The sequence below is a fragment of the Salminus brasiliensis genome, chromosome 8, assembly GCF_030463535.1.
Source record: "Salminus brasiliensis chromosome 8, fSalBra1.hap2, whole genome shotgun sequence".
NCBI classification, from domain to species: Eukaryota; Metazoa; Chordata; class Actinopteri; order Characiformes; family Bryconidae; genus Salminus; species Salminus brasiliensis.
Window position 1 is genome coordinate 14,617,355 of NC_132885.1, and position 18,641 is coordinate 14,635,995.

At 40.4% G+C, this 18,641-nt stretch overlaps 1 protein-coding gene across 1 annotated transcript; it reads left to right on the forward strand.

Moving 5' to 3' along the window:
* The first annotated feature begins 1,468 nt into the window (after window positions 1–1,468).
* ifih1 (interferon induced with helicase C domain 1) lies at window positions 1,469–18,566 on the forward strand. Its single transcript, XM_072685726.1, has 16 exons — window positions 1,469–2,006; window positions 2,802–2,970; window positions 3,686–3,955; window positions 4,147–4,224; window positions 7,765–7,958; window positions 9,374–9,584; window positions 12,364–12,581; window positions 13,115–13,216; window positions 13,955–14,078; window positions 15,254–15,469; window positions 15,647–15,903; window positions 16,059–16,208; window positions 16,317–16,478; window positions 16,674–16,867; window positions 17,349–17,442; window positions 17,574–18,566. The coding sequence occupies exons 1-16, from the start codon at window positions 1,581–1,583 to the stop codon at window positions 17,772–17,774; spliced, it is 3,066 nt and encodes a 1,021-aa protein (XP_072541827.1). The 5' UTR covers window positions 1,469–1,580; the 3' UTR covers window positions 17,775–18,566.
* Window positions 18,567–18,641: the final 75 nt, after the last annotated feature.

Here is an 18,641-nt window from a genome sequence, read left to right on the forward strand (position 1 = left end):
TGGTAAATTATGAGTTCTGTCTAAGTTATCTTTCTGACATGCTGTGTGTATCCCCCCAAAAAAGATTTTTTTTGTAATATCATGAAAGACATGATAAAAAAAAATAGTGGCATTATGATTTAGTCTCAAACTCTGTCCACTTGCTATTTAAAAAAGGACTAAAATGGGTGAAGTTTAATTACGTGTCTAAAAAACATATATATATATATATATATATTCATACAGACATGGGTCCACGATTTTCTATTCTTACTGTTTATAACACAGTTTTGCTAAAAGTATTGTTTTATGTTTGATTAACAGAGGACCAGAGTATCAGAACTATACACCCGTCTATACCTCCAGGAATTAATGCAGACACAGGAGGAACACAGACAGTGACCAGAGCAAGGAATGAACTCACAACACCAGACCCCTGGGCAGCAGAAACCTTGTCACCCTACTTCAAACAAATGTTAAAATAATAATAATAATAATGAAACAAAAATAATGCTAAATCAAATATTCAAAAGAATAAGAAGAGTGGCTGAAAATGTAAAGTAAATGAAAGTTATTTTATGTACAATGATGATTTTTCCATTCACAGAGTGTGTTGGCTGGAAGTGAGTCATGAATCTTGATCTGAATGTTATGTGAAATAAAATAAAGGATGCAGGAGTTGGTGAATAAATAGGGAAATAACAAGAATGAAATAGAAAGAAAGCTGTATGCTGCGTCAGGAACGAACGGAAAGCAGCATATTGCTGGACCGGGTGAAAACATCAGTGCACCGCTTGTGGGAGTCGCAAGGTTTGCTGGTGCTGTGCCGAATTCCGACTCCCCGCCAGAATCCGACTCCCCTTAGTGTCATGTCTAGCACAACCACTTGGGGCATCTCTGTCACACCACAGCATTCTCATCTCTGTTTGGCATTCTGCACATCTTTCACACTACAAATTGAAAGAGGATGACTAAGGGGACTACATTTTTGTTCGTGAAAGTTTTTAGGCATTTCTTGATAGCTACGGGGGATTGTGTGAGTGGGGGGAGGCATGTCTTGATGTGTAGTGACATGTCTTGATGTGTAGATGTAACATATGAATGCATTTTGTAGCGTCTTAATCGGGGGGGGGGGGTATTGGGGAGGTTGGATAATGTGTAGATGTCACCTATGAGAGCATCAATAGCTTCTACAGGTGGGTTGTGGGGGGGGGGGGTAGAATTATGCCCCCCCCCTTTAGAAACTGCAGACTTTGAAGGTAACATATACACATAAATATGTACATCAGGCTTCAGAGATAAGAGCCATTTATAATGTTTTTTTTTTATCAAGAGAAACATCAGGAATCAGTTGCGCCGGCACTGCAGCGTGACGCGCGTGCATGTGAAGGGGAGTCGGATTGTGGCGGGGAGTCAGAATTCGGCACAACACCTGCAGTTCTCCAAGTGCCCTGCAGCTCTTATGATGTCTGGAAAGTAAGCGGAGAAACGAAACCGAAACTAGCAGCATGTGAGTGTGAGTGTATGGGTATTCCAGTGCAGCATTTCTGCTCTGCTTTTTCTGAAGCGCACACAGGCTTAACGGACTGCTACTGTGAAGAATGGCCCTCGACCAAGAAAAGAAAACTATCGAGTGTTTCAGAAACAGACTGCGGAATCTTATTGTGGTGGAGCAGGTTCTGGATCATGTATGTTTTCTGAGTAACGAGCAAAAGGAGCGCATAAGGGCTAAGTTACAGAACGAAGGCAACCGGAAGGCTGTAGATCTTTTTCTTAATGAAGTTATCCATAAGGATTATCCTGAAGGATGGTTCAGGGAGCTTCTCACAGCACTTGAAAACGCTGGCTGCAAACAAGCAGCAAATTACATAGACAATAACCCTCCTAGTCCAACGCTGGAGGCTGAAAATGACATCTATATACGGCTTGTAGACCTTCTACAGCTCACACTGATGAACATGAAAACCCAAGATGTCTGTCACAGCTGTTTCCAGCGCTCTATTCTAACCGAGGAGGATCGCCAAAATGTAAGTGCGCTCTGTTTAGCTTACTTACTGTGGGATACGTCAGTAGGCTAGCAGTGTTACTGCCTCACTGTTTGCTGATGTAATGCCCCTTCCGTCCACGAGGGGAAGAGTTGAGCTGAAATATAAGATCAGATCAGATCAGATCAGATAAGATAATCCGTTATTAGTCCCACAGTGGGGAAATTCTCAGTGACAGAGCAGAAAAGGGATAGTAATGACTTTTAATTGCACATGTGTGTGTGTGTGAGGGGGGGATATATCACATTGTATTTTTACATTGAGGGATCTCTACACTGCACTGGTTCTAAGAAGCATCCCAGGACAGAGCCGGCCCCCTTTAAGAGTTTTTATGGGTACCTAGCCCTTGGGACTCAGCACTGTGCACTTTTTCTGAGCTTTTCTTTGTATAAACGGCAAAAGTAACTCATTACCCAATTAAAAAGCTCCTTATATGCTGGATGAGCTGTGTAGGGAAAACAAAAAACAATCTTAAAGTTTCAGTTTTAGGATCCACAAAGAATATGTAGACAATTATTGTCCTGTCACACAAACTTTCAATGGACGTACATGTACAAAGATATCAAGTAATGTTGGAGCCTTTCTGTTGACCTGTTTATCATGAAGTTTTAACACAATGTTGACAGTCAATGACAGCTGCAGATTTAAGTGATGTCAAAAAGTGAAAAATTGAGATACAAGGTTTTTGTGTGACAGCAACCATATATTGCATTGGTTTTTTTTTTTGTATTTGTTTACATACATGCACGTGTGACAGCAGCAATAACCCTTCAATAGATTTTAGCAGAGACTGATCGGCGGGGGGCCATGGCCGGGGCACGTCTGCTACTCTCTCGCCTGGTGAAGAATGAGTTAGGCTGGTTCTCCCAGTTTCTGGATGCTCTAGAAGAGACTGGCCATGCTGGGCTGGTTCGGGAGTTGCGGGGAGATCCCTTAGAGGACCATGGTGAGGGTTCCACCTGGCACAGATCTCACAATACAAACCGTTGTCGTATGTTAGCTCAAGAACATACTGTACATGCATATTTGGGTGACAATGTATTACTAGCACCTACCTTATATAAACACTTATTGACAATTATTAAAAATGGTCAATATAATTGTCAATATATTATTGTATATTAGTGATACTACGTGTACTCGGGGGGTGGCACTGATGCAGCACTTCTAGAGTTCGAAAGTATGTGACTACTGGGTGAGAATTGTCCATCAACCAAAAATGTCCAGCTAACAGAATTCCTGTGTTCAGAAACTAGTTTCTGACTACATAAAAACTATATAAAAAACATAAAAATATAAAAACTACATAAAAAGCATAAGCTAACTTCAGGCCTAAAGCTAAAAAAGGACTGTACTGAACATCAAAGTGACCAGCAAAAAAACAGCCTGATACACACTGCCATACCACTCCCATCTTGATATCACTGCAGTGCTGAAAGTGACCCACATTATTTGGTCAGTGATGTTCCTGTGGTGCTCCCTTTCTCTTGATGGATGGGACAGAGGGGAAATGATAGATGGACTACAGTCAGTAATTAATTACATACCTATGAAGTACAAAGATGGGACTGAAATAGGAAAAGAGCAACCAATTAATAGTGAACTACAAGTACTGACTTCTTACACTACACTTATATCCTTTTACTAATTAAACATCCCAGGAGCAGCAGGTGAAAGCGACAAACCTCAAGCTGTGAAGAATGAGCGTGAACTGACTGCACAGACTGCTGAAACTGAGAGGATAGAAGAGGTAATGAAGGGTTGCTCTCCTAGATCTATGTCTCCCCCCCTCTCGCTGGCCTCCTGCAGCTCCCAGGCCTCTTTCTTGACCACTTCAGGCCTTGGGGCTTCTGCGCCCGAGAGCAGCATGGACAGCAGCGACTTCCTCTCCTCTATGGATTCATCTTCTGAACTTTCCACTGGAGGGAGCAGTGAGTCAACTTTAGAATTTCATAATTCACCCATAATATATGATATATGGTCAAAAAAGCCAGTAAAGACTGCATGTATTATATTATATAGTATATGTATATGAGAATGCTTTTTGGCAAAGGTGTTTATGGTGTTCACTGTAAAAGCCATAGTGCTTATAATGATAATAATGATAGCTTTGTCCTGATAGCTTCAGGAATGGACCTGTATAAAGGCAGTGATGAGGAAATGGAGACAGAGCAAACAGCTGAGAGTCAATATTATTCAGGTAACAGACGCCCTTTTTACCCTGTTGCAAAGTGGACAGATGTTATGATATTGTATTGGGTGTTATGATATTACCATCATAGAGAAAGGGCATATCTAAACTAAGACTATAAACCACTCAAGATACATATTTATAAGTACAATTTGTTTCTGTAAAGCAGTTATGTGTTAAACCATTAATGCCTGGGCAAAAAAACATGGTTATCTCTTTTTTAATCTACTCTCCTTCTTTAATAACATGACTTCAATAACAGTCACATTTTTTGTTACTCTGTTAAAACAGCATTTTGCTTTTAAGTAGTAATAGAAACTTCTGTTGGACATATATAACACCCTAGAAACCCCTGAATATATTACTGGATGATGTTAGGTAAGGTTTAATGAGAAGGACACGAGGAGAAGGATGTTTAAGGATGTTTCAGATCTTTTCTTTCTTTTCTTTCTAGTTTTATTTATGATTTGTACACAGTTTGTCCCCAATCTGGATTGTCAATTACCCAACCCGTACTTATTTTCCCCATTACATGCAATGCTTCCAACACTGGGAGAGTGAAAGCAGACACATGCGCAACCTGCCAATGCCTCTTTTTCCGAACTGCCGCCAATGCAAAGTCACCTGGCAACCAATGCACTCAGAGGAAAGTGCTGTGTACCTGGCACTGATGCATTGGCCAGCATTGCACTGGAGTGATGTGGGGAGAAAGTGCCAGAGAGCAAGGCCAATTGCGCTCTCTTGGGACCCCAGTTTCCGATGGCTAGCAGCATGACTGGGATTCGAACTAGCAATCCTCTTGTCATAGTGACGGCGCCTTATTCCTGGCGCCCCCTTTAACAGATCTTGAGATTCTATCAAGGAATCAAATCTCTTTTAATTTGACTTTAGAAGTAGCACATGGTTTTAGGGATGTTTAGTAATTCTGTTAGCTTCGCAACAACCGCCAAATGGGAGGCATATTTGCCTGCTTCAGTTTAAGCAATGAGCAGAAACATCAGTCCAAACACATTGCTCATAATAGCTATTAAGAATGTAAGCCTGTTATATCCAGAGTGCAAAAGAGATTTTAAGACACTTTGCACTAGTGAGCTGTTATAGCGAGACACTCACCCAGAACTATATACCATTTCACTGACACTCCCCCTCATTCTGAAGAGCCAAAAGGGCTGTAAGGGTCAGGAATGTCTATTAGCAGTTTGGCCCTTCTCAAGCTTATGAACCTTAAGCCTGTCCCTAGGGAGGTCAGTGTGTGTACATCTTAAAGTGATCAGGGCCATGCCCGTTCATGGTTTCTATAAAAAAAAAAAAAATAAACAATACTAATACAGTTTATTGCAAAAAAGAAAAGCCAAACCATGGCAATAAAATTATTATAAAGTATTAATTATAAGTATAATTGGCCGTTCGGTAGCATTAATGTGATTTTGATGGTACCCAGACTTGTAATAGGCAGAATGGCATCTGTGTGAATATTTGTGTAAAATCCTGTAATATTGCTCTAGTCAGTCAAGCGCTTCTTGGGCTGGTTCTGTATCACTAAGCTAGTCAACAAATGCATATGTACAAAGCACGATTTGTATTTATGGTGGTGGTGTAAAAGTAAATTACACTACCCAACTGTAGGGGAATCCCAGGATCACAAAATACCAAAACCTCTGCTTTCATGATCAGGGTGTCCTTCTATCCACGTATAAGCAAAGCTTGGCTGCAGTTTTCCTTAAAATTATTGTTTGGATTCCGCCTTTAAACAGTTGATTATGTGTGTTCCCGAAAACTTGCAGCCACACCGACGCCTAGCAGATAACATAGACATTAGTGTGCAGTTATTCAGTATTAAATGTATCAAAGTAAAACCTTTCAGTCTTTGTAAATTATTTTTTGATGATGACAAATTAACAAACACCAGTTATATACTAAAATGTTGGACTACTTTCCAGGAACCTCCAGATCAAAGAGACCAACTCTTCTAGTTTAAGACTTGACCATAATTATGTCTAAAGAGAAACATTCATTCTAAAGAAGTAGAAATTACCTTTTGTACACATTTGTAAAAACCCAATCCAGCAAAAGTGTTAAACTCTGATACTGAATGTGGACTGAATGTTGTTCTATGAAAGAACGTATGAAGTGGTGAGGGTCTTGCACTGCAGTGGGTGGAGGAGGAAACTGAAGAGAAATTTATGTAGAGTATTTGACAAACCACACTGGGGTCAGAGGGCTCAGTCTGAATTACAAACACATGCGCTTTAGGCTGGAAGCATTGACTCTGGGGGCTGTGATTGCTGCATCCCCATTTGCTTCTTGTGTACTATCAGTCAAGATACAATGCAGAGCAAAAATGGGAGGTAGTATATTGGCATACCACAGTGTAACTGTTTACACAGTAATAAGATCAGTACAAACATAGTATTGACAAATGGTATCTGGGGTCATACCACCACTGCCCACCAGATGGTGCACCTTGCTGGTCTTTATTTCAACAGCGGAAAGTTGTGTTACGATGTGAAACAATGAACTTATGCAAGTAAAAACTTTCACTCAGTGTTCACAAGTGCAAACATATTTGATGCAACAGTGTTCCTTATTTGCCTCTTACTATCTTCACCTTGCCTTCGACAGAGGTACAGAGGGTATTTTGAGTAAAGAGAACCGTTTTTGGTTCCATTTGTGGATGAATAACCTTTTAAAGGTTTAAAGAAGTGGTATTAAGTATTAAGGTTAAATGTTCTTCACACTCACATATCTTTAAAATAATGTTCTTTATGGAACCAAAAAGGGTTATTCTGTGACATAAATATCTCTTTGTAGTACCTTTATTTTTAAGAAAGCCTGTGAAGTGGCTTTCATCTAGCAGTGGATACAGATCCTCATTCCTAGAGTTTCCTAACTGGCAGGGCAACTCCCTGCATTTCCAGATACAGTCACACGCAGAGCCACCTCACTGGTTGGGCTGCATGCCTGATCTAGGCTTTGCCAGGACTCCGGCCTTCTCTTTTCCATTACTTTGTGGTGAGGCTGCACAGCTACACATAGTTAACCTAGTTTGAGTCTGACTGAGGCAGAAGGGTTTGTTGCATGTGCAATTTCTCTCATCGAATGGAAACATGCAGAGGTTCTCCTGGGAGAGAAATGCATACTCTGTGTGCTTCTTAGTACAGTGTTACAGGGCATGGATGTTGCGGTATTTCCTTTTTAATAAACTGGAGGGGACCTAGAGCAGCCACTGACTGCTTCCTGCTGTACTAAGGGCTGTGTTGCTGCAGGAGCTGAGACACAACCAAATCCCCCTAAGAGACTGTCTGGATCAGGAGACCACATAAGGTCTCTCTCCACACAGCAATGTTATTCTAAATTCTGCAGCTAAGACAAACAAAACTCACTACAACAGCAAACAGGCCTAACTATGGCAAGCACTTTTTCTCTCACACTGGGGGCTGGGAAATGTAACATGGACTGATTACAGGGGGTACATCAAGACAGAAACTGCAGTTTCTACTTCTGCTGTCTGTTATTGACTGTCTCTATATATACATGTCTCTTTCTCAGGGGGCGAAAGAGACATTGTATTACGTGATTATCAGATGGAGGTCGCTCGGCCTGCTCTGGAAGGAAAGAACATCATCATCTGCCTCCCGACAGGAAGTGGTAAAACCAGAGTTGCGGTGTACATCACTAAACAGCATCTGGAGAGCAGAAGGCGGATGGGACAGCCAGGAAAAGTCATTGTCCTGGTTAACAAGGTACAGCAGGCCCGCGATTGAAATGTGGCCTGCTAGCATATGACTGAACACTCCCAAATGCAGTTTATAACAAAGGGTATATTTAGATGCTCAACTGTCATATGAAAATGTGTCATAAGCTCAGGAAGTTGATTCATGCCGCTTTTCTGTTGCGCTATTTAACAATGCTATGTGCCTACTCAGTAGAGCATGTACTTGTTCATGTGATTTTGTGTTAAGAGGAACCGCATTGGGGATTTTACAAATACTTGGTTTGGCAACAGGAGATCTGAATCATGTCCTGGGTGGTTATTTTTTGTGGTTAAACTAAAGTTCTGCCTTAGCTGTAGCATGCTACAACAGCCTACTGCCGTAAGCCACACTGCAGCCTCCAAACAGCACATTTGTCCTCTAACAGCTCATTGCTTTGTTATTGTCTGTTGACCGTTAATTGGCTGTTAGTGTCGACAGTCAACAAGATCCATTTCAGACTGACCTGACTGATCTAATGACACATACAATACATTAGATTACTAAATATGTGTTTAAATATATGTATGCACTATATGCCCAGTATGTAAATTCAACTAAACACTTTTACACATTTACTGCTGACACAGACATTTATTTGCATACTTGCGATCTTGTGTAATTACCTTTTCAAAACATTAGAATGAGATGCCTTGGAGTGATTTCCTCAGAGCGTGTCGGCTGCCTGGTGATGTGGCGTTGGTGGCAGTTCGAAATGAGGCGGTGGCTGGCTTCACATGTAATGGAGGAGAAGTGTTTTATCCTTCTTATCCTCCTAATGTGTGGAGCATTGCTAGTGCTAGGGAGCTGGGTTAACTGGCAGTACCAAATTCGGAGAAAAACTGGAAAAAGTTGGCACAAAAAACAGGACTAATTAAGCTCTTATGAACATTAAACATGCAAATGATTTGTGTTATTTAAGTAGTGGTGATATCTATGCCAAGATTTATCACAGCAACAATAAAATATCGCCATGTTGCCCACCTATTGCCCACTAATGGGTATTCCACCCTTTAGCCGATGCGTTATCATTGGATATTTCATTTTGTTGGAAGCTGGATCTGGCATTAAAATATGAATTGGCATAAAGCAGTGTGAAAAATATTAGCCTATATGAATGATAAAATGATCTATCATTCAAAACAGCATAAACAGCTCATGTGGGCGTATGATGTGTTCTAGTGTTTGTGCAGTTCTAACCTTAAAACTGTAGGACAGCATGCATTTGAAAACGTGAGAGAGAAGAAGAAGAAAGATGAGAAGAAGAAGAATTAGAAGAAGAAATAAAGACATAGCAAGCTGACTTTGGAAAGCTAACATTATACATTTTTAAAGCCAGTAATTCTATAAAAATGAAACTAAAAATAATTTGAAAGTTTAATTGTTCTTCTTATTTCGATGTGCAGGTCCCCCTGGTGGAGCAGCACTACAGAGCAGAGTTTGGGAGGTTTCTGAGACACCAGTACTCTGTGGAGAGAGTCAGTGGAGACTCGCAGCTTAAAATCGCCTTTCCAAAAGTTGTTGAGAAGAACCACATCATCATCTGTACTGCACAGATTCTGGAAAACTCTTTAGCCAAAGCCAAGCATGGTGATGAGGATGGGATTGAGTTATCACGTAGGTCACACTTTCCCTACCAGTACCATTTTCCTTTAAGAGATAATTCCAGAAGTACTGTGTTTCTGATGCCAAGTCCTACCTTACACAGCTTTACCTTTTGGCTGAGATGGGATGGATACCAATCTACTGACCTGGTGTTATGTTCGACAGACTTTCTTTTTTTGTCTTGCTGTCACCGTTAGCAATTCTCATTTTGCTGTTCTGTTGCTGCCCTTGCTGTGCACCACAAAGTGGAATCCCCCTACCGTGGCATATGTTATTTATTGTTTCTGGGGTGTTTTTTCCCTTTTCCTTTGGTCTTTTAGGCCACGTGTCTGTTCTAGCCATCAGTGAGTAAGCGAGGAGTTGGCTGAGTGATCAAATTCACAGGAGTAGAGTTTTCTTTTTACATTTTTTTTTTTTTGTCAGTGGCTTAGGCTCAGTGTTCCAGTACAAGGTTGAAATCAGCCCTTTGGGGCTGAAGACACAACACCTTTACAGTTTGATTTGTAAAGCATATTCCCATTGAACTCACTGTCAGGACTGTGAAATGCACACTGTGTTCCTTTTCTTTAGATGCCTGAAGCTGTGCTGCCAGGGAATTGCTGAGGGAGAACTCTAGAATACATTTCACATTTAAATCTGTGTAACAGCTCAGATGACCAACCTTAAAAGCATATGTGATGACCTTAAGAGCAGGAGTTTGTCTCTTGTTGGCTGTTTTGGTCACCAGGGACCAGTTGTGACGTTGTACACCTCGGCTCCGGCAGCTCTGTGGGAGTCTATGGGGCACTGAGGGTGGAGTAGTGTCATTAACAGCCATAAAAACCACTGAGCCTCATGTCTAAAACGCTGCCTCAGGGGAAATAGAGTGAGTATTCCAAGGAAAATATTAGAAGAATAAATCCAGACTTTTCAGCATAAATGTGGTTAGAATCGAGAAAGGATTAAGAGTGTCATGTTTTCACTTAGGAATGAAAAGAGAGAAAGGAAAATGCACTAAATCAGTCATAAAGCAGCTTGAAGGGAGAGAATAGAAGAGAGGAAGATTAATACATCAGAGCATTCAGTCTGTTTAATTCTGTGCAATAGCTCTGGCATGTTTGCTGCCCTCCTTGCCTTCTATATACTCTCTCTACTGTCAGCAGCTGGTTGATGATGATTGGAAACACACTCCAGAAAGGGTAACACAGGCTTCCGCCTCTGGATGCTTAGCAGGGCATTCCCCCTCTTACTCTCTCTCATCTCTTTGCTGTGTTTAGACAACTTTCAAACTTAATTTAATCCAGCTTCCATTTATAAAGGATTGGGTTACGAGCCATGAACCAGAGGTATGACTGGACCACATAGAGTAGACTAATAAACTACTTCATTCAAATGAATCAAAAAAGAGAAAACAAAGCAGTTTCTCTTAGCATGTTTCTAGTAGTAAAAAAAATCTGAAAAGGTTTTTGAAAGACTACATAATACCCTAGATGAAGCGTAAACACATGGAGTTGTGAAATAACAACATTTTGGGAGACATGCCTGAAGCCCCTCCTTCCTAATCCAGCGACCAATAAATTCCATCCCTAACTTGTTCACATGTCTATGACATGTGTCCCTGTCTCCTTTCTTTTAACCCTGTCATCTATCATTCCTGGCTCCACATATCAGAGGGGGGACTGGACTTGCAGAAGCCACATGAACTCCATCCCAAAACTCCTTCGGCATCATGAAAGACAAAAAATTCATTACATTGAATTGGATTACATTATTTTAGAGAGTTCTGGGTGATATTTATGCCTACAACTGTCCATTGAAATAAAAAAGGTCATGACTTTAAAGCAACACCCTGTAGCAATTTGATCTTAAAATAACAGCTTCAAAATCACTGTGATGCTCCACACTGTGGCTCAGCACACTGCTAACTGGACTGACTCATATTTGTGTAAAATCCGGTAATATTACTGTACTGCATCAGTCCACATGTTTCTGTCACTTTAAGTGACTGTTTGGTCTCACTCAGCTTGTCCAGAACAATGTGTGCTTTAGTGGTGGGTTAAAGAGCAAATTCTACTTCCAGACTCCAGAAGCAAGAAATGCATATATTTCCTTAATGTTGCTTTAATTCGTGCAAGGCCAGGGCCACGAGAGAGAGGGCTGTGGGTTCGATACCTGTGCTCGGAAAACTGCCACTGTTGGGCCCTTGAGCAAGGCTCTTCACCCTCTACCCTCTCTGTTTTACTTTTGGAAGCCAAATTCTATCTGTGTCTGACACAAATGGTGTATATGGTTGTCTTGTCTTGTTATTGCTTTTTTACTACCCACATGTGTCTTGCTTTTTCAGTTTAGTTGTCACATTTCCCAAATAAATAACACGGGGGGGAAACATTTAATTATGAGCTTATTGATTTGATCTCTGTTATCACATCTGCTCAGTAGGAAGACATGTTTGGACACTCCAGAAAAAGTGAACATCACCAGAAGACATATTACCTCACATTTTCCAACACCATGTTGAGGGGGACAATGTTGGGGTGACATGCGTAGGGCTACTTTGGGGGTTATTCCAAAATGGTTACCAAGCGTTAAGTACTCCAAGCAGAAACACTGGTTTGTTCTTTGCTTGTTTTTATTGTTTTTATTGTTTTATTGTATTGCAAATGATGTTACTAGAACTGTTGTTGTAGGTAAGCGCAAGACAGAATCAGGGCAAGATCAGTGGAGAAGTATGAAACAGAATTGCTGGTGATAAAATGTCATATAAAAAGAAGGTATGCTAAAGCGAGCATGTTGTTGTTGCTTTTTCCTCCAGAGTTCACTTTGATGGTCATCGATGAATGTCACCACACACAGAAGGGCGGTGTGTATAACCACATCATGATCCGCTACCTAAAACAGAAACACAAGAACGCTGGGCTGCTGAAAGAACAGAAAGCTGTGGTGCCCCTCCCACAGATCCTCGGCCTGACTGCCTCGCCCGGTGTGGGAGGAGCCAAGAACCAGCAGAAAGCTGAGGAGCACATTCTCAAAGTATGTGCTCTTTAATGTACAGACCTTCCTCCCTGTCTGTGGCCCTCCCTTTTAACGGTTAACACTCTGCCTTTGCTATTTTCTCCTTCTCTGTCTTTTTCTCTCTCCACTTTCCCTCTCATTCCTAAACGTCTCTCCGTTTCTCATTCAAGTCCCATTCATCTTTCCGCACCAAGCTGTTTCCAATGTTCCACGTGGCCCCTGTACTCAGGGCAGCCATAAAGCATCTCTTGCCCTTCATGCTTCTCCACACTCGAGGAATGATCACACCCAGCCAGACCTTCTCACTTTTCTCTGCACAAGCTTTGTGTCCAGTCACAACCCTGCAGCTAACGTGCCAAAACAAACAATGAGAACCTCTCCACCTATTGCTTAAAGCACAAGAATTATTTTCTCTCATGTCCTCAACGCACTCTATAGTAGAAGTATACTGGTGTTGCGAGGGCCATGACTGACCACATCTGTCTGAAATATTGTAGCGGGTGTAATGCTTCAACAGTAAATGTGTTAGTCATTATACTGATGCCTTGCAGATTTGCGCTAACTTGGATGCTTGCACAATAAAGACCAAAAGCCTCGGGGAGGAACCCAAGGCTCCGTACAAGCGCATTGCAAGCGCTCAAGAGAGAAAGGAGGTATGAATCCATCCACACCTCCACAAGCTTTAGATTTCATCTCAGATTTACAGTCATAAGCAAAAGTGTGGACTGAGCCTGTTCAGATCAAGTTATGCTGATTTCCTAAGTAAATAAATTAAAAGTTGCTCTACACTAAACTGACTCAAATATAACATCACCAGCAAATCTTACAATTGAAGCATTTCTATTTATTTGCTGAATTAAACATACTGGAAAAGAAAAAGTGGTATAATATAAAATGTGACATAATGATGTTTTTTCCCCAACACCAGTTGTCCATTAAAATGTACAAAAAATTATTTTCACCAGTCCAATGAAAAACACATATATCCGCAATGGTGACTTTACAGGAGAAGACTGTTCTTACTTTTAAAAATGAAATGCAATGTAAAATACAATTTAAGTAATTAAGAGAATTTCTAGCGGTCTATTCATCTAGAAATATTCACTTAGTGTACAGAGCAGCTAACCAAACATTGAGATACATGATTTTCACTGGACAGCAGTGCCCATGTATATTGCACACACTATTCAGTACTCTGTGTTATTTTGATACTTAACTGCCTTCTTTTTTAGATCATCATCTGACTGTTCACTATTATGCTACCTACATAGAAATCTGAACATTTGCACAAAATGTGACCCGCTGTATTCTCCAGTACTTATCCGAATTTCAGAACATGCATGTTATAGTTTTATGGTCACAAACTCTAGTTTCTCTATGCCGTTTTAAAGGATCCCTTTGGAGATGTGATAAAGGGGATCATGGATGAGATCCATGCTCATGCGGAGCTAAACCCACTATGCCAGCCAGGCACCCAGAACTATGAGCAGTGGGTGGTGCAGAAAGAGCAGAATGGTGAGAGAGATGGTTTGAGCATGGCCTGCAGTTTGGAACCGACCATTGCCTCTATGTTTGTTTTTGTTTTTTTCAATGAACAGTATAACAGTATTTTTTCCAGTGTATCCAGTGTATCCAACGTGTGCTTGGGGAAAATGATGTCATAATATGCTCCAGTCCCATAACGGTGTCCAATTAATTACGCCTGTCACTGAAATCATGTCTTCCAGCAGTTGTTTGCTCCACTGCACTTACACACTACTGCAGTGTTGTGTTACTTAGTTGTTGCGCAACAGTGCCCACTCTGAGAAGTTAAAATAAGCACCTTCTCATTGAGCAACAGTGAGGGAAATAAATATGCAAAGCTGATTTTTACACACACAGTGTGTTCTGTGGAGATGCTGAAAATTAAGTGTGATTGTCGGAGGACAAACATTTTACCTGTTGAATTAAATTACCGATTAAATATAGTATTAATGTGACATAATTGCAAAATGAATAGTTATAATGGTTTTTAATGTATAATGTAAATTGAATTGAATTACATTATATACATTATATACATTAGAACTATATAATAATTAAGTAATAGTTCAAAAGTGGTACAAAGCTATTTTTGGGTCTAATTAAAAATAATAATCTATAATTTTATATAATATATAGGGTCTCTATGTAGGAAATAGTGAGCCATTTAAGATTCAGGCCTCTCATTCATGTACAGTTTTTAAATGCTTCACTACTGAGGCTCCTCTAATAAAATCCATAGTTACTTCCAGCTGCTGCCATGCCCTGAACTCTATGACTGGAGTACATTGAATGTGAAGTATCATTTACAGGCGTAACACACCACTTATGTTGGTTATACCAGCAATATTAGTAACATTAGAACTGGAACACACCTTTGGCAGACAAAACCAGCTGAATGAGAGCTAGAGGCTACACCTCTAGAGGAGCTGGAACCATTGGCCTCATTGGTTGGAACATGCAGCCATTGCTGCTCTCATAGGACATTGATGATAAAAAAAGAGTAATAATCAGGTTCTGTTTATGTTAGACCAGCATTCACGAGATGAAAATAATATTGTTTATTCTACTTTCTGACCTGTCAGAATGGGATGAACAAGCACTGTTACTACTGGTTACTACTTGTAGCAGTTACATGTCACATACTTCTGTTCTGTATTGTCTTTTAGCTGCTAAAGAGGACAATCAGAGAGTGCGTGTTTGTGCTGAACATCTGCGTCAGTACAACGAGGCTCTCCACCAGAGCAACACCATCCGCATGTCTGATGCCTTCAGCTTCCTCCTTAAGTACTATGATGAAGAGGTCAAGAAGAAATTCAACCCTGATGATGAGGACACCATTCAGATCACTGATACTGAAAGATTTCTCTTCAGTTTGTTCAAAGGTAACACAACAATGCCTATCACACAGTAGTACAGCATGAGCCCAAGATAAGAATGTCAAACTCTGCATCCTGTTCTGTATTCTCTAAAAAATTCAGCATTTCAACACTATTAATTTAGAGAAAGTCAAACTTGAGAAACTTGAGTTGTACACCGCTCTTATGTTCTCCATTCAACAGGGAAGAAAATGCATCTACAGGAGCTGATGAAAAACCCAAAGTATGAGAATAACACTCTGGCTCAGCTAAAGACCCTTATTCTGCAAGAATTCACTTCCAGAGAGAAGGCTAGAGGCATCATCTTCACCAAGACTCGCCTTAGCGCCATCGCTCTCAGCCAGTGGATTCAAGAGAATCCGAAGTTTGAGGATGTTGGTGTCCGAGCAAGTCATTTGATTGGAGGGGGAGACCAAAGTGTGGTCAAGCCAATGACCTCTGTGAGTAAAGGCACCATCAGTCCAGTTTGAGTGTCCACATCACTACTACTTTTGTCATTTCCCTATCCCAACAAAATATCTTGTTCGCACATTAAGCTCCTTCCTTCACTTCTGACATACAAAATAACTGTACCTTTTCTGTTATGTGTTTGCAGGCAGAGCAGAAGGAGGTACTGAACAAATTTCGTGAAGGTGAAATCAACCTGCTGATAGCTACCACTGTGGCGGAGGAGGGACTGGATATTGCAGAATGTAACTTTGTCTTTCGATACTGTCTTGTGACCAATGAAATCGCCATGATTCAGGTAAATTTTGACCTTCACATGCCAGGTGTACTGCCTTGAGTCAGAAGACATCAGTACTTACTTACATTTTCCCCACAAAGCTGAAAACACTGTGCTTTATCCCTGTAGGCTCGAGGCAGAGGAAGAGCAGAAGACAGTAGCTACACGGTGGTGGAGGAGGCAGGATCGGGTGTAGCAGAGAGGGAGAGTGTGAATGAATACAGGGAGACAATGATGAGCAAAGCCATCGCCAGGGTTTGCACTCTGAGCCGAGAAGTGTATGAAAAGAAAGTAAGCAGTAATTTAACAGTTAGGGAGCTTCATCACTTTATAATACTGTGGAAGAATGGATAGCAACGATTGGATGATCTTGTAGTCAACCTTTTTAAGTCCTGATTAGGATATTCTGGTGATGAAATGTTAAGGTTTGTTTCTAGTTCAGCGTTCAACTGTTAACTGAAAATAAAATGTGCATGTTGTGCTTAGATAAAGGAGAACCAGATGCAAGCAATCCTGGAAGAGCGTGTGAAAGAAAAGAGGAAGCAGCAGAAGGGCATGGTAAAGGAAAACCCCAACAAGGTGAAACTCAGCTGCAGGGGTTGTGGGAAACATGTTTGCTCTGGAGAAGACATTGAGATCATTGAGAACATGCACCACGTCAATGTAACCCCAGCCTTCAGGTACCTTTCTGCTGCTTTCATACACCTAATCATATATACATCACATTTAAGTATACATGTAATTATACATTACACCATTTGTTGCACTAATATACCGTACCAGTCAAATATTTGGAAACACCTGGTTGAATGTGTGTTGATCACCACCTTAAATACATTTGCTCCAATGGTGACCATATTTTTGTTTTTAAAAAAGAGGGCTCTGGGGACATACAGGTATTTACCGTAGGTAGGTTGTGGCTGGATGTGTCCAAACGTTTGACTGGTACTGTACAATAAATGAAACCCTTAATCCTCAGCCTTGTGCTGCAGTTATTAATCTGTCTTTGAAATGGGCCATCTCTTTTTGAGAATTGTAGTGGTTTATTAATTATATGGATAAATAATATTGATGTTAATACAATTACTAATTACAGTTACACCTGATAAATGAACAATGCCAATAAACATGATGTATGATGATATGTTTGCTTCATTCCAGAGAGTTGTTCACTGTGAGAGAGAACACCTCCCTTCAGAAGAGACTCCTGGACTACGAGGCAAACGGCGTCATTGCATGTAAAAACTGTGGACAGGTAAGTCTGTACCTTTACATGCCTTAGCAAGCTCTAGATGTCTGACGATTTTTGCACACTGCACACAATCTTTACATATGATGTGGTAGAATGCATGCGGACTGATTCTCTTTGCACAATGTCTGATGCAGCGTTGGGGCTCTATGATGCTTCATAAGAGCATTGAGTGTCCTTGCCTTCACATCAAGAACTTTGTGGTGATGTACGACTCAAAAAAGAAGGTTTTCAGCAAGTGGAACGAACTATCCATCAGGTTTCCTGCATTTGACTATCTCCTGCATGCTGACCTCATTACACAGAACTCAGATGAAGAAACTGAGGAAATGGAGTAAAACCGCAGAAAAAGCAAAATGTCACTCAACACCAACACATTACTGGCATCCATTTTCATGATGAGCATATTGTACTGTTTATTGTACTGTAAACAAAATTTTAAAACATGAACATTATATTTACCACATTAATATTGTGATAAATCACTATTCATGATACTCGTACCATGAAGTATCTGCAGAAAGAGAGCATTACTGAGTGGCACAATTTGTATAATTTAAAACATTGATTCCGAATGGCAAATATGAGAGCATTTCTGTCCGTTGTTTTCCTTGTTTTTTAATCTACTTATCTAATGTTGTTTTTGCAAGCAATGTTAAAAGAGTCTTGTAAAAGTCTGTGGTACCACATAAACATGCTCTTGATAAAGAAGTGAAGTTCATAGATTCTGTCAGACAGTATCTTTGCCTCTTTCAACTGCTGTAAAACAGTCCATATTTTGCTTTTTAATTAATACAGAATGATGAGTTATTTTCATTATTTTATCTGTTTCGAGATGTTATTGCTGTCTTCATCTCCTAAATGATATCATTTATGGATTCTCTTAACTACAACTAGTCCTCTAGGGACATCTGAGGTAATGACATTTCTGAGGGCTTTCAATGCATTTTCAATGCAAATACAATTGCTTTACAGTAACTGTCTGTTTACTTGGTCAATGCAAGGTACTCAGACGCTAATTTATGGGGTGCAACATTTAACTCCTGACTTCAGAGTTGTCTTAAATATTATACTACAATGAATGTATTAACATAAAATAAAAGTCATTTCACTGTAAACTTGTTTTATTATTTTAAACAGTACTGCGCAGAAGATTTACCATCAAAACAGCCATGTAGTGCCAGTTATTCATTTCCCTTGAGATA